We start from the raw sequence: 14,919 nt of genomic DNA, 5'->3' as shown, positions 1-14,919 counted from the left end.
TACTGTAGATTAATATAATACAAGTTATTATGCCAGTGAAAGACATGATACATTTATTCATACATGTTACAAGCTATAAAAATAATGTTGTATTGTACAATATGCATAAAATACACGCCACATGGTCTTAAATATTTATTGTACCTTTCTTCAATATGTTTAAAGATTCTGAGCACTATGATGGAATTATTCAATGAAGTTCAATAGCTAGCATTTGATAAGTTTGTAACAAATTGTCTTAAATTTCAACTTCAATTCGCTGACAAATGACAAAATTTTATACATGGCAAGAAAATAGAAAATGTCAAATTGTATGGTGGTGCGTCGCTTTTTGGCTTATCATCGCCGATTTTCCGCGAATTTTGCACTATTTACCTTGCCTCATAATAAACTTATAACGAATTTAAATAATACTCTATTTACTTCAGTCAAAAATAGATTGGTAAGTTTTTTTAAATTTAGAATTAATCTTATAAGAAATTTTTAGCTGCATATTGTACTGTATTATTTAAACTGAAGCGTTTAAAGTTATTAGTCTCTTATCAATTTAAGTCAAGTGATAATAAAACTTTATTAACGTAATAACAAAGTTATGGCTTGACATACTATACTTATTAGTATTAAAGCAATTACAATTTTGGTTACAAAAACTGTCACTACCCCCATATGAGATTCTATTGGATTTTTATATAATATATAAAAATAATATATGCTTTCATTTATTAATTTATTGTAGTATATAATACCTATAAATTAATCAACCTAATAATCTTGAAATTATTTACTTTACTCAATATATTTGTAATATTTATTCTTTAATATATTTTTTGGTATGCATATAAATAAGTGTGACTGTGAAGAACTAAATGAATGTTGCTAAAATTTTTTTATTATAGTGCTTAAGGAAAATTTCAAATCATTATTTATTTTTAATAGCTACATAAATTCTAAAAAAATTATTATAGAATTACAAATATGTCTAATCAGTGTGTAATCTAAAGAAGTGTTTATTGTGTTTGATGTGTGTATCTGTTCTTATCTTGTATGTATTGTAAATATTGTGTACAATACATAAGGTTCACTGGTATTTATAAGAACAACTTAATAGCATTTTAAAATAATTTATAGAAATATATTTTAATGACTTTCGTGAAAGCAATCAATCTCTGCTCTATTATATAAGTAAAACTAAATATTTAAAACATAATATTAGTATGGAAATTAATTTAGTATTCTCTTGGTGGTAGCAATGTAAGAATGTCTGGGTAGATACCACCCACTCATCATATTTTCTACTGCCAAACAGCTATAGTTCATATTGTTGTGTGTACACTGGCACCCAGTGTTACTGCGCATTAGTATTGTAAGGAATGGTAAAAAATTCTTATAGTGTGAATCTCTAAGGACACTAGTGACCCCTTACTATCTGTTGGCCAATTTGCCGGCACTTGCCGGTCTTTAAAAAAGAGTAAAAAAAGGATTTTATAACGTAAGTTACCTTTGCAGGGGATTTTGAACGGCAAATCAATGTTTTTTTTATAACTGCTTATTCAATATAAAATTAAATTATTAATTTCATTACTTCAGTATTCATTATTATAAATTTCTATATTCAAATTGATATATATTCAATGTTGAACATGAGAGTATGTTTTTTTGAGGCCGTATTATGTATTGGTTTTAGATAATAATACAATGTGCTGTAATATTCAGATGCATAAAATGTATTGTAATGGAATTTAATTAGATTGATATTGTTTTGAAATTTAAATAATATTTTGGAATCAAAAAAGTAATAAAGTCTTAAAAATTTTCAAAGCAACTAATTCTGTTGTATGTGTAATTAATATTATATATATATAATACTTAACTATGCAGTATAGTTTTCCTGCTATGGTCCACAGCAGCCTTTGTAAAAAGGTCTTCACCCATATAAGGCTGTCAGACTGCATAATCATAGCGCCTTGATGAAGCGTCATGTGTGGCTCACACAGGAAACGGTCATAACGAAATTCCCTAGGACTGGTCCAAACACCGAAACGTGAGAAATTCCGCATACAACGCCTTACAGGAATAATTGGCTATCCTAAATTTTGCTTTTTTATGCTTTCTCGAGGAGTAATAATGCATTAAAACTATAATTTCTCGTAAACAATAAGGAAACTATGACAGAACATTCCTTATGTTATAATAATTTCGAGACTCATACAGTATAACTGATTATTGCTTTATAAATTTATTTTAGGCAGACATATGTGTTTGTCACCTTGGCCCATAGACATTGCAATCAACATAAACCACTTCTCACACCTTCAATGCTTCGCCATTCAAGACATCTATAGTTTGTTTCTGGTGGTTGTAGTTATACTAGCTTACAGTGAGTAAGCTTAAGAATAAAAATGGGACACAAAAAACAGCATTACGATTATATAACTAGTGAGTTAATGGTACCCATTCTGGTCTGTACGGAACCCTACCACTGGTACGTTATATAAAAAAATCTCTCACATTTAAAATGCGTTTTAAAAACTGAAAAAAAAAACGACTGATGGCGTAGTGTCATTTCAATTGATTACAATACCTTGATTTAAATAAATAGTAAAACAGCAATAACAAGCAAATACACACTAAACATACTAGCTTAAATATAACGATAAATAAACATAAATATACTCTTCTGTAATAAAACCAAAAATAACCACAATGTTTTCGACAAAGTCCTATCTTAGTCGAAAATATATAGGATAATTCGGAAGTATTTTTCTTATTTTAGTAATTCCTTTCGTGTGGCCCAAGACTGACTTTTTAAAGGGCTTGTGAGCCAAATATTTATCAATTACTTAAATAAAAAATAACGTACAAAAGTTTAATCTTTTTTAAATAGAATCTTTAATAATAATCCTAAATAAACATTATTGATATTTGACAAATTATTTGTTATAAAATGTTTTTGTTTTTTTTTCAAAAATGTATTTCGATGTAAATTGAACACTGTTTCACCCATAAAAGTGAGTTGTAAGTTATTTCTGTAAACACTACATAAACGAGAAAATGGCTCCCTCTAGAATGTATTGATAAAAAAAAGTGTATTCCTATATAATTTATTGAGGAAAAAGGAATGAAAACCAGGCTAAATGCACAATATTAAGCTTTAAACTTCATGTTATTTCTACAACACTACATACGTTAACCGAATAAATACTTATGCAATTATAAAGTTATTAAAATAATATTAGTTATATTATTTTTGTTTGTTAGTTGTTTTAAGTATTTTATTACTGAAAACATATATATTTTTTTAAATTACGATTTATTACAATTTATTTATTTAAAAATATATATCTATTCACATTGAAACGCAGCGCCCGAATTGGAATACCACGCCGAGCGCTCACAAAGGGAGGACGTAGCGCTCGTCGTGTGCTACACTCACACATACACATATCTATTTTCTACGTAAACTTCTCCTGGGTACAGGTACAGCGCCGCTAAGACGTTTGATTGGAAGTATTTATGTATTTATTTTAACCTATTTAATTATTAAACTTTATTAACCACAAAAATGTCATTTTCTGATGATAATATATTTTAACCGACTTCAAAAAAGGAGGTTCTCAATTTAATTGTATTATTGTTTGTTCATGACCCGATACCACGCATTTATTAGGTAGTTTAACTGACCACCTACACAAAATTTAAAAAGTATAAACAATAGTAAAATTCAAAATTTTTTTGTCACTGAAATATTTGAGTTGTGATTTTACAATACCTACTTACTATTACTACAACTTTATTATTTTACAAACTTGAAGGTTTTCCAGGCCCTCTACAATAAAATAAGATCCTCGCTACAATAATAATGTAATTGTACTCAGTTGTAATCGGCTTATAATCAAAGAACGTTCCGACTTCTCTTTTCTATTGTTATAAAATAATACTTAAAATATATTTGAAGCAAATTTTTGCTTAAAAAATACGCGATTTATTTGTATGTATTATGTTAATGCATAAAAACTCTATTGTTGTTTTTTAATTATCATATCTGACTCTGGCAATCAAAAGTAATAAACCGTGACTGTTATGTTTAGATGAAACATAATATCGATCAAAATATTTCAAATTTATTTGAAACCGGCTCGGTTGGCTTTACGCAGAGTTTCTCGGTGCGTTTTGTCTAATATAAGACGAGCATGGGCATCAAACCGTTCAGTTTGTGCCCAGTGACTGTGGGTGCAGGATTCAGAATGCGTGCCAATTATGTTGCCGTTCTAATGTGTGCATTGTTGCAGTGCAGCGCAACCAAATACGCCGCTCCGTGGAACATGGTCTTCGACTACCCAGAGGCGCGGAGGGATGAAACAGTGGTTGATGATTACCATGGAACCAAGGTAAAAAATACCATTTTGTTAACATTCACTTTTTATTGTTTACTCTTTGAGTAATTAAAGTAATAATTTATATAAAGACTAAATATAATGAAGATGTTGATATTTCATTATAAATTACATTTCAAGAGTTATCAATTATTTTTGACCTATTTTTTAGAGTTTAATCTTCTAAAATATTATCATTAGCGATTCTCTTCGTTTGTTTTTACATATATGTTATAAAATAACAGTGTTTTGTGTGTTTATTGTTTAAAATGACTTATTAATATATAAATATAATATAATTTTAGTTTTAATATTTAAATGTATGACCCTCACGTGGCAATGTAATGACATGGCATGTCAATTAAAAAAACATTAATTTACTAACGTAATTTTATAACGTCTTTATGTGACAATTTCTACAAATTCAGAAGTACATTTAAACACGATCACAAGTAGCTGATTGTTAATTATTATTGACGAGCTATAATTTAATCGTAAGTAAAGTCACGTACTTGACGCCTTCTACTTGAGTATAGGCATTCCTACATTACATCGCTTGATAGCAATGTATGTAATATCAATATTACTTCTAGATGTATTTTACACACTCAGTTATTTATAACTTAAATAAGAACATACGTTGACGAGGCGTAAACGTTTCACCATTCAACGTCAGCTCATTTTAAAGGAAGTTTTACTTAGCTTAATAAGCTAAGCATAAAACAAAAACAATATTAAAGCGATGTAATTATTGCATCAAGTTATACAAATTAGATGCATAGATTTTCTCAATTTGCGTAGGTACTTCGAATTTTGTCTGAACAGAATATAATTAACTTTCTTGGTTTGAATTATTAAATAATAATTAAAATAATGATCGGAAAATGCAAAGAGACAAATTATTATAACAAAGCTTAGAAAATGTACAAGACACGAAGTTGTGATACGAGTGACGGCTATAGGTTCAGTGACCTCTGCTGTTATAAAAAAAATATTCTTCTTGTTATACTGCTCTAAGATTTTAAGAAAAGAAACGAGCAAATTATGGCTCAAGAATCAAAGTAAATAAAAAAACCTTGTTTTGCTGGTTTTATCTTTTTTTATTATTTGGCTCCTTTATTGACTTGTCTATTTTTTATTCTTAATCGAAAAATGAATATACCTACCGTTTCATAAGTACATATATTAGAAGCTGAGAAAACATCTTAGAAATTAAATTATTTTATATTTATTGAAGTATAAACAATAAATTTTCACCAATTAAATTCAATTTTTGTACCTATGTATTTTTGTAAGTTTGACATTATTTTGTCAATATTCGCTTTTTTTTGTTTATAATATATTTCCAGTGCATCTTTAATATATAAATTTGACAAAATTGCAGTACTTTTTTTCCGTTTACAACGAATACTATTTCAAAATTTGTACAACACGCTTCGTGGCCACTCTCTGAAACTATTGATGTGACTAATCTTGCTTTTGTTTATATATAATAAGGATTGCCTTAACAATAGAATTATTATAAAAATAACTTAAGACGGCGAATAAAATCTATTTGTTTCACAATAAACGACATAGAACTCAATAAATCAAAACAATATGTTGTTATAGTAATGCCATTTATATTCAAAACAGGTACAACTTGTTCATTATATTTTACATGACAATCGAAGCTACAAGTTTCTATAGCCTTGTACGCTTATAAAGAAAATATAAATTGATTGTAATTATAACTGAATAAGTATACGTGCACTGACCCCTAGTCTATTGGAAACTTGTTTTTTTTTTTTTATTCAATGTCAAATGGACCAGGGTTGAGGTTATACTGACTATACTTTAATAAAATTTGCCCAATATTTTGAAACTGTTTTGCTTTTACTTTATATTATATTAAAAATATTAAACGTCTGTTAATTATGAATGAAATGTGTATTACGTGTACACATGCATCTATTCTCTTCGCTTCCTACATTTACGCTTCGACATTTATTTCTCTGCTCACGATCGAAGGACCGCATGAATTCTAATAAAACTTGCTATAAAACCGTTATGTATTTTAATTTACGCTTAGCGTAGCGGATGGGCAAAGTTAGACTTAAATTAATACAGAATTATTAAGTAAACTTAGTATCTCTTGTCATTGAAATTAGTACTTGAAATTAGTTTCATTTTTGTTTATATAAATACGAACAGTTCATTTCGATTAATAAAAGTGTCATTGCCATGATAAGTATATAAATTAATAATATATATCTCATTATCAGATAGCCGATCCATATCGTTGGCTCGAAGATCCAGACGCGGAGGAGACGAAAGCGTTCATCGAGGCAGAAAACAATATTACCCGTCCTTTCCTCGACTCGTGTCCGGTGAAAAAGGATATCCATAACCGACTAACAGAGCTGTGGAACTATCCGAAGTACTCTTGTCCTTTCAAACGAGGCGACCGTTACTTCTTTTTTAAAAACACTGGCCTGCAAAACCAAAAGTGAGTACAGTAGTTTCTTTGGAATAGACATCATCTTTCACGGGTGTGTTAAAAAAACTGCATTAAAAAGTTTGGGTTTGGCGACCATTCTGGGAAATGTCTGCTAATGAATCGGTTCCCACCATAGATTGATTTTTTATGCCTTATTGTATAAATAGATACACTTAACAGATATTCCCTTAAGACAACTCTTACGTCAATCATTTGTTGAAACTTTGAATTGAGTTGAATCCTACTCTGACGGAACCTACATAAATATTGGTATTACATAAATGTTGTTAAACCGGAACACAACAATATTAAGTATTAGTACTTAACGGTAGAACATGTGTGGGTGGTACCTACCTAGACGGGCTTGCACAAAGCCCTACCGTCAAGTAGATATTTAAGTATATAATGCGATTGTACGTTGACGTCGCTATTACGCAGCTAAAGGCTTCTATTTCAATTGATTATTAACGTAGAGCGCAAGTAACCCATACAAGTGCTTTTATAACATAATAAAAAAAATACACACTAATTATAATAATAAACAACTACAAAAAATGCATCTTGACATTGAGCGTTTTTTGTTTTCGACTCCTAAAATATTTTAGTGCTAAGTTTTACCTGAGGAGAACCAGTTCGGAGTTCTTTCTCGACATTTTGAATATAAGATATGTAGGTATAGTTACATAATAGAGTTTTGTACAAATAAATTCTAATTTTGTTCGTGACCGGTTTGACATAAATAAAAATAACAAACTCGAAACGATAGTCACGATCTGACCTTCAAACTTGGTATCTAGTGTCCTCTACATGCAAAAAGGCTTGGACAAGGAGCCCGAAGTTTTTCTCGACCCTAACACGCTCTCGGAGGACGGCACGGTGGCGTTGTCGGGGTACCGCTTCACCGAGGACGGCTTGACGTTCGCGTACGGGCTCTCCGCCAGCGGCTCCGACTGGATTACTATACACTTGAAGGACGTAGTCACTGGTAAGGTAAAATATTGTTTTATTATCTTCGATCGACAAGGTTCTGGGAAAAAAGCACATCACTAAAGCGGACGAAATCGCTTTTATAACTATAAAATAGTTTTATATATCGAATAGCATCACTATGACCTTCTGTCATAGCAGAAAATGTAAAATAACTTATACATAATAAGCTACAAACTTATCGAGTATAATTTGTGCATCTCGGTATCTCTATCAATTATTGTATACTAAAAAGCTATATAATAATATTTTGTATTAATGCTTCAGTTTTTTCAATGTATGTAGGAAGCCTTATTTGCACATATGCTTAATATGTCGAGTCCCATGTTGGATAACACGTTGAAAATTTAAATCATCATTCTGATTAATAAAATAACTGCTATTACCGTCGGTGTGGTTCTTCGCTGCCCGTTTACAATAATATATATATAATATTTATACAATGTCATATCATTGTATTTAATAATGAAACTTTCATACTAAAAAGGTCGAATACATGTTGATATTTATTCAAATTAGTTATTTTGTATTCGATGTCAATTCATAAATGTAAGGTTAATTATGATGTAGGTAGTCAGTCTAGGTTCCTCACAAGGTTTTCCTACATCGCACAAGACAAATGAGAAACATAAATAATAGACTTGAGCTTATCCAGATTTGAATCGATGACCATGTTTTATTTTCACTGGGGCATTGAAGTTACTTAATAATAGTTCCTTAATAACAGTACATTTTGTATTTATTTAAAATAAACGGACTTTTTTTCTAACAAAACATAAATGTTTTTACAGGCAAAGACTATCCGGAGGTGTTGAAGAAGGTGAAGTTTGCGTCAATGGCATGGTCGAAGGATAATAAGGGATTGTTTTACTCGGTATGTATTTAGCTAAATGAATAAACATTAGTGTTAATGTTCCATAGAGGTAGAATAAAATATATGATTGAAATAATTTTACATAAATTTAATCTCCAATAATTACATACTTTGATTTGAGTTTATTGCTTTCAAACAGACAGCAAAGGGGGAACTTCTCTGCATAGTATAAAACAAAGTCGCTTCCTGTTGTCGGTACGCTTAGATGTTATAAACTATGCAAAAGATTTTAATGCGTTTTTAATCAATAAATACAGTGATTCAAGAGAAAGGATTATGTGTGTAAAACATGCATATTATAGTAGAGAAAAGCCGAGAATTTCCGAAACAACATTAATTTTTCCTTTGTTCTTCAATCTAAAATTTGTATATAGACCCAACTTTACCTGCGTGAAAACGGGACGGGTACCTAGAAACTTTAGTTTATCTTTTCATTATACAATCGTACATAAACCTAGAATCATATTTATAAAGATGTAATGTTATATGGCATGTAATTCCACTGTCACAACTAAACAGATTGAAATAGAATTAGTATAGAACCTGACTGAGGATACAGGCATACAAAATTGACGCAGGCGGAGTCTCAGGGCACAACTAGTAAACGGTAAACAATAAGGACGACATAACCATACACTCGATGCCTTGTAACCATTTTCTAATATTATGGTCAACTTGTATGATAATTCAACTTGAGGAAAAGTATCTACATACTATTTTATGAATACCTCATATAATGATTACCTCTATAATATTAATAATACTTGCTTACCACGTGTAAATTATTATTAATTATAATTAATTATTTATACATTCATATGTAACATGAATTATAAATAAAAAACTAAGGTAATTGTTGTTTTTAAAGCATATATTATTTTTATATTATTACATCATATATGAAATTTAGGTTTTTGTGCGATTAGTATAATGATTACGGCATAGCGATTGCTGTTGAGCATGGATAATCTAGGAAAATGTTTACAAATTATTTACTTATATTGATATCATCAAGGAGGAGAATTTGCGTGTTTAGTCATTTTTATTAGTTCTGCTACGATCCTAATGAAAGGAGCGATAACTATTAACATCATTATTCGCTCGAATTTGTACACATAGGCTATGTAATACATAAGTATGAACGTGTGAGTATATATAAGTGCGAAATCTATGGGCAAAGCTGGTTCCTAAAATAAAATAATCATAAAATAAAACTTAAATATTTGACATATTTTATTCCAGCGCTACCCGGACCAGACGGGCAAGACGGACGGCTCCGAGACGGAGGTGAACCGCGACCAGAAGCTGTGCTACCACCGCCTCGACACGCCGCAGTCCGATGACGTCATCGTCGTCGAGTTCCCGCACGAGCCGCTCTGGAGGATGTGAGTCACCATTCGCACTGTGGCCTGTGAACTGATCCCTTCTTTTCGATGTAGTTGATAGTTAGCGACATCTTAACACATTATTATATTATTAACAGAGACGTCAATAGTCGAATGCGGAACGAAGAGAGACGCTCGTATGTTGATTAAAAACTATCATAAGATCCATCATTTATTTATGATAATTATTTTTTTTATTCATACAAAACTATACATACGTACATATAACCATTCCATTTAATTTTGCGAGTAAAACTTCATAGTTACTAAATCACATATAAAATTTAAACTATATTTAATCTGTAATAGTATCGCTGCTAGATTAAAATATATATAGACCGATGCACATGTCTGTTATGTATTGTTTACGTAATTCACATTTAGTTGTTAATATTATTTTAACCCCAAGGTCGTGTGAACGAAAGGTTTGTTTGTACCTCCTGGAATTCTTACCTACGACGCTAAATAGTTTCATGTAGCACTTTATTGTTATACAATATTATCCTTAGATATGGTATTATTAACCACCAACATTCAAGTCTGAATCTGAGTCAAGTCAATTATAGACTATGCATTATAGATATATTTGTCAGATTGTAATTTGTTTAATATAACAATTATTAATTTAACAAAAGTTACAATATTATTGTTTTACCATTTGCGACAGTTGAGAACTTCTAGGCAAAATAGCTCGCTAGGTTTTTATTGACTTGCGATTTGATCCCAGAACTCCGATCAGCAGCGTTTAAGCTAGGCACTAGACCAACGGGCAGTTAACCATTTTCCAGCGGCGCCGAGGTGTCAGACTGCGGCCGGTACCTCATCGTGAGTCCCGTGAAGGACTGCCGCGACAACCTGCTGTTCTTCGCGGACCTCAGCAAGACGCCCGTCATCAGCGGCAAGCTGCCTCTCACGCAGATCGTGCACAAGTTCGAAGCGGACTATGAGGTTTGTACCAATATGTTTAACAACATTAAACCTACATGTTTTTGCAAACAAAAACATATAATGTGTAGAATAAATAGCATAAACTTTTATAATATTTGTTTATATATTAAGTAGGCATTTTTAACTCTTGAGATTTATTCTATAGGATCGACAGTTTTGGTTCACTCTTTATAAGATTACGATACGACATTGGTAGACAAAAGAAGCACGTTAATAAAAAATAAAAAAAACATTCCCAACCTCTATCACATCTGTACTTTTCTTTTACAGTATGTGACGAACAATCTGTCAGAAAATAGCTCAGTGTGTATATTCCGTACAAATAAGAACGCCCCGAACTACAAGCTCATCAAGATCGACCTACACAACCCTGCCGAAGAGAACTGGGAAACAGTCGTACCGGTAATTATACGCATTCTCTTAAATTAATTTGATGACGTCACGTTATGTAAACGTAGAGACATTAACCGATTATAACATATTTGTTGTACCACTATATGAAGTTTATCTTTATTTGTAGGAACATCCCACAGACGTTTTGGATTGGGCATCCCCAGTGGACAATGACAAACTTGTACTTCACTACGTTCGAGACGTCAAGGTACGACGATATTATATTTTTGTTACAATATTGTAGTTATCGATTCTTAGATAAATATAATTATAAATCGATCAAATAAGAGAGAAAGACAAAAGAAAAACATTGTGTGTAAGATTATGTTGATGACTTTTGGTTTGAAAAATATATCTCTAAATAGTTTGAAAATCATGCTCTTCAGTCATTACTGAACTCTACATTTACGTATCTCATTAAATGCCATGTAAATGTATACATTGTAGAACAACATAAAAAAAATGTATAAATTAAAATCTATATAAATATTTCGAAAGTTATCTTATATTCTTATTGGAGTCTCTACACATAAATTAACGTGATCCTTATTCTACTTATTTTCAGAGTGTTTTACAATTGCATTCAGAATCAGGTGAATTGTTGCAAGTGTTTGACTTGGATGTGGGCTCTATAGTGGGCTTTTCGGGCAAGAAGCAGCAGGGCGAGATCTTCTATCATTTCATGTCTTTCCTGACGCCTGGCATCATCTACCATCTCGATTTTAGTAGCCAAAAACCATACAAACCTACTGTGAGTACTTGTCGTTGCATTTTAGAAGTTGAGGCTATCATTATTACATAGCACTTAACACGATAGAGCAGAGTATTAAATGTCATCGTATTTATTCAGGTTTTTAGAGAAGTTGAAGTTAAAGGATTCGACGCATCGCAATACGAGGCCAAGCAGATATTCTACTCCAGCAAAGACGGCACCAAAGTTCCTATGTTCATTGTTTCCAAAAAGGTATACATATGCTGATGTTCTGTTTCTTCTTGGCAATTATCTTAAGTGATAACTAGGGGGCATTTCATTACTTTCAAATTTTAATTTTAATATTATTATCTGTGAAATAATATTTATAATAAAATCGACTCTCGAATTGATTTTTCATTTGGTGTTGCGCAGAATCTGCCACGAGACGGATCGAGTCCGGCGCTGCTGTACGGCTACGGCGGATTCAACATCAACCTGCAACCCAGCTTCAGCGTGACGCGACTCGTCTTCATGCAGCACTTCAACGGCATCGTCGCCATCCCCAACATCCGAGGCGGCGGGTAGGTCTCCGTCCGCGGCTCGCCCTCCCGTCCGGCCTGACGCGACACGTGTGAACTCTGCTTGTGCACTCCCAGGGAGTACGGCGAGCGCTGGCACAACGCGGGGCGCCTCCTCAACAAGCAGAATGTGTTCGACGACTTCCAGGCGGCGGCCGAGTACCTGGTGGCGGAGCGCTACACGCGAGCGTCGCTGCTGACGGCGCAGGGAGGCTCCAACGGCGGGCTGCTGGTAGCGGCCTGCATCAACCAGCGCCCCGCGCTCTTTGGAGCCGCCATCGTGCAGGTCGGGTCAGTAGTCGCCTCCCGTCTGCCCTGCCTGTGCTTTTAGCTTAAAGAATTTATACACTAATTTCATATAACCGCCGATGTCCAAGATTAAATTTTCGGCGTTCGTAAAGACAAAATTTAAAGTTTCGTCGTGTAACTTAGCCGAAATTAGTCTAATCAATTTTATGGACAGCTCTGTTCCAAAAAATAAAGGCACAATGTAAATAAGCGATTTAGAGTCGTCTCGCTAGGTGAATAAATTGAAAGTAAAACTAATACTTTATATACCTAATTTAAGTTATTGACAGATGTTCTTAAACCACACATAAAAAAATTATGAAGGTTTATTTCTCGCTGCCATTATCGAATATTAATACAATAAAGTTTGATTGCCAGATTTATGTCATTACAGAATATTCGATTTAAAACATGCATGCATATTTATATATTTATTGATATTGCAGTGGCTTCGCTGTTCACTTGTCTTAGCTAATATAAAGCGATAATTTAATTTTATTATTTATTTATTTTATTATAAATCAATAATAAATAACATTTTATGTTATTTTACGATATATATAATTATAAACTATTTTTTAGAGTCCTGGACATGTTGCGATTCCAAAAGTTTACGATAGGCCACGCGTGGGTGTCAGACTACGGAAGCTCCGACAACAAGACACATTTCGACAACTTGCTCAAGTACTCGCCCTTACACAATATACAGCCGCCGGATAATGGTAATTAAGATTTTATTATGTATCGTATTAACGATTGGCTCGTTTAAACTCTTCATAGGACAGGCTTCATCATCTGGTCTAGTTGTCGACCCGTTATGTCACTATGACCCATACTAACATAACAGCGAGCACAAACGAGCGGTCGTTGACTATTCGCAGTGAGCCGCGCGGAGTACCCGGCCACACTGGTGCTGACGGCGGACCACGACGACCGCGTGGTGCCGCTGCACTCGCTCAAGTTCATCGCGGCGCTGCAGCACGCCGTGCGCGCCTCCCCGCAGCGCCGCCCGCTGCTGGCGCGCGTCGACACCAAGGCGGGCCACGGAGGCGGGAAGCCCACTGCCAAAATCGTGAGTACTAGCCCAGCTCAACCGCAAATGTGATCTCTGTACTCCATTCGCTCTCCTAATCCGGTCCTATGATAGGAGTGTTCAGACATGGAACCGACTAGTTTCTGAGATACAGAAATGTAAGCACTGGAAATATCCGAACTGAATACTGCTGAGAAAACCTCAATAGTTAACTTTTATTGGCTCAACCGAGGGATTAAGCCCAGGTTTTCGTAATCTTCAATCTAACAAGCTAGCCACTAGTAAGACGCAGTACATGTTACCATTAAACACTTTTATAGACCTAACCGGTGTTGCTATATTATGAGCTTCGACAGCTTACTAATTAATGTAAATGTCTATTAATGTTTCTTATTTGCAGATCGATGAACACACAGATATCTTGTGCTTTATGACACAGGCGCTCGGAATTAATTTTGAGAAGTGATTGACTGCCATATACATGAAGAAAGTTTTATAGTATTAATTGCATTGAGATAATTGAATTTAAATAAATAGTATTATGTAAATATAAAAAAAAACACAGCCACAATCAGTTGATTACCTCAGGTCTTTACCAGGAGACTGGTGATATTGTTACACATTGCTACTATTTTTATTAAATAAACATTGTTTTTATTTTTTAAGAATGTTGTATTTTTTCTTCTAATATTATTGATTTCCTTAAGTTATACTTGAATATTATAATATTAGACTCAGCTCATCACTTCTCTGACTACTAAACAGCTTTTTTTTATGCTATAATAAATTCTTAAAAACTAGTATTTCACAAGAAATATGAAAGGGAATTTGGTACAACCTCAATCTTTCGTTCCTTATCGTTTCCCTTTAAATTTACTTTTATTTTA

At 32.9% G+C, this 14,919-nt stretch overlaps 1 protein-coding gene across 2 annotated transcripts; it reads left to right on the top strand.

Annotated features, from left to right (window-relative positions):
• Positions 1-273: 273 nt before the first annotated feature.
• LOC113401381 (prolyl endopeptidase) lies at positions 274-14,700 on the top strand. Of its 2 annotated transcripts, none has more exons than XR_003369131.2 (16): positions 274-442; positions 4,290-4,388; positions 6,638-6,861; positions 7,650-7,837; positions 8,631-8,713; positions 9,956-10,098; positions 10,887-11,046; positions 11,317-11,448; positions 11,567-11,647; positions 12,005-12,190; positions 12,290-12,403; positions 12,566-12,714; positions 12,790-12,997; positions 13,582-13,721; positions 13,881-14,071; positions 14,433-14,700. XR_003369131.2 is itself a non-coding variant. In XM_026641279.2 (16 exons), exons 1-16 carry the CDS (start codon positions 302-304, stop codon positions 14,496-14,498), a joined length of 2,310 nt encoding a protein of 769 aa, XP_026497064.2. In that variant the 5' UTR covers positions 274-301; the 3' UTR covers positions 14,499-14,700. The 2 variants fall into 2 exon arrangements, 1 of the variants encoding a protein (XP_026497064.2); XM_026641279.2 differs by having other exon boundaries at positions 12,790-13,002.
• The last annotated feature ends 219 nt before the right edge of the window (positions 14,701-14,919 follow it).

The sequence above is a fragment of the Vanessa tameamea genome, chromosome 2 (genome assembly GCF_037043105.1).
Source record: "Vanessa tameamea isolate UH-Manoa-2023 chromosome 2, ilVanTame1 primary haplotype, whole genome shotgun sequence".
Taxonomy (NCBI): domain Eukaryota; kingdom Metazoa; phylum Arthropoda; class Insecta; order Lepidoptera; family Nymphalidae; genus Vanessa; species Vanessa tameamea.
Note: the sequence above shows the minus strand (reverse complement) of the source record. Positions and strands in the feature narration are given on the sequence as shown.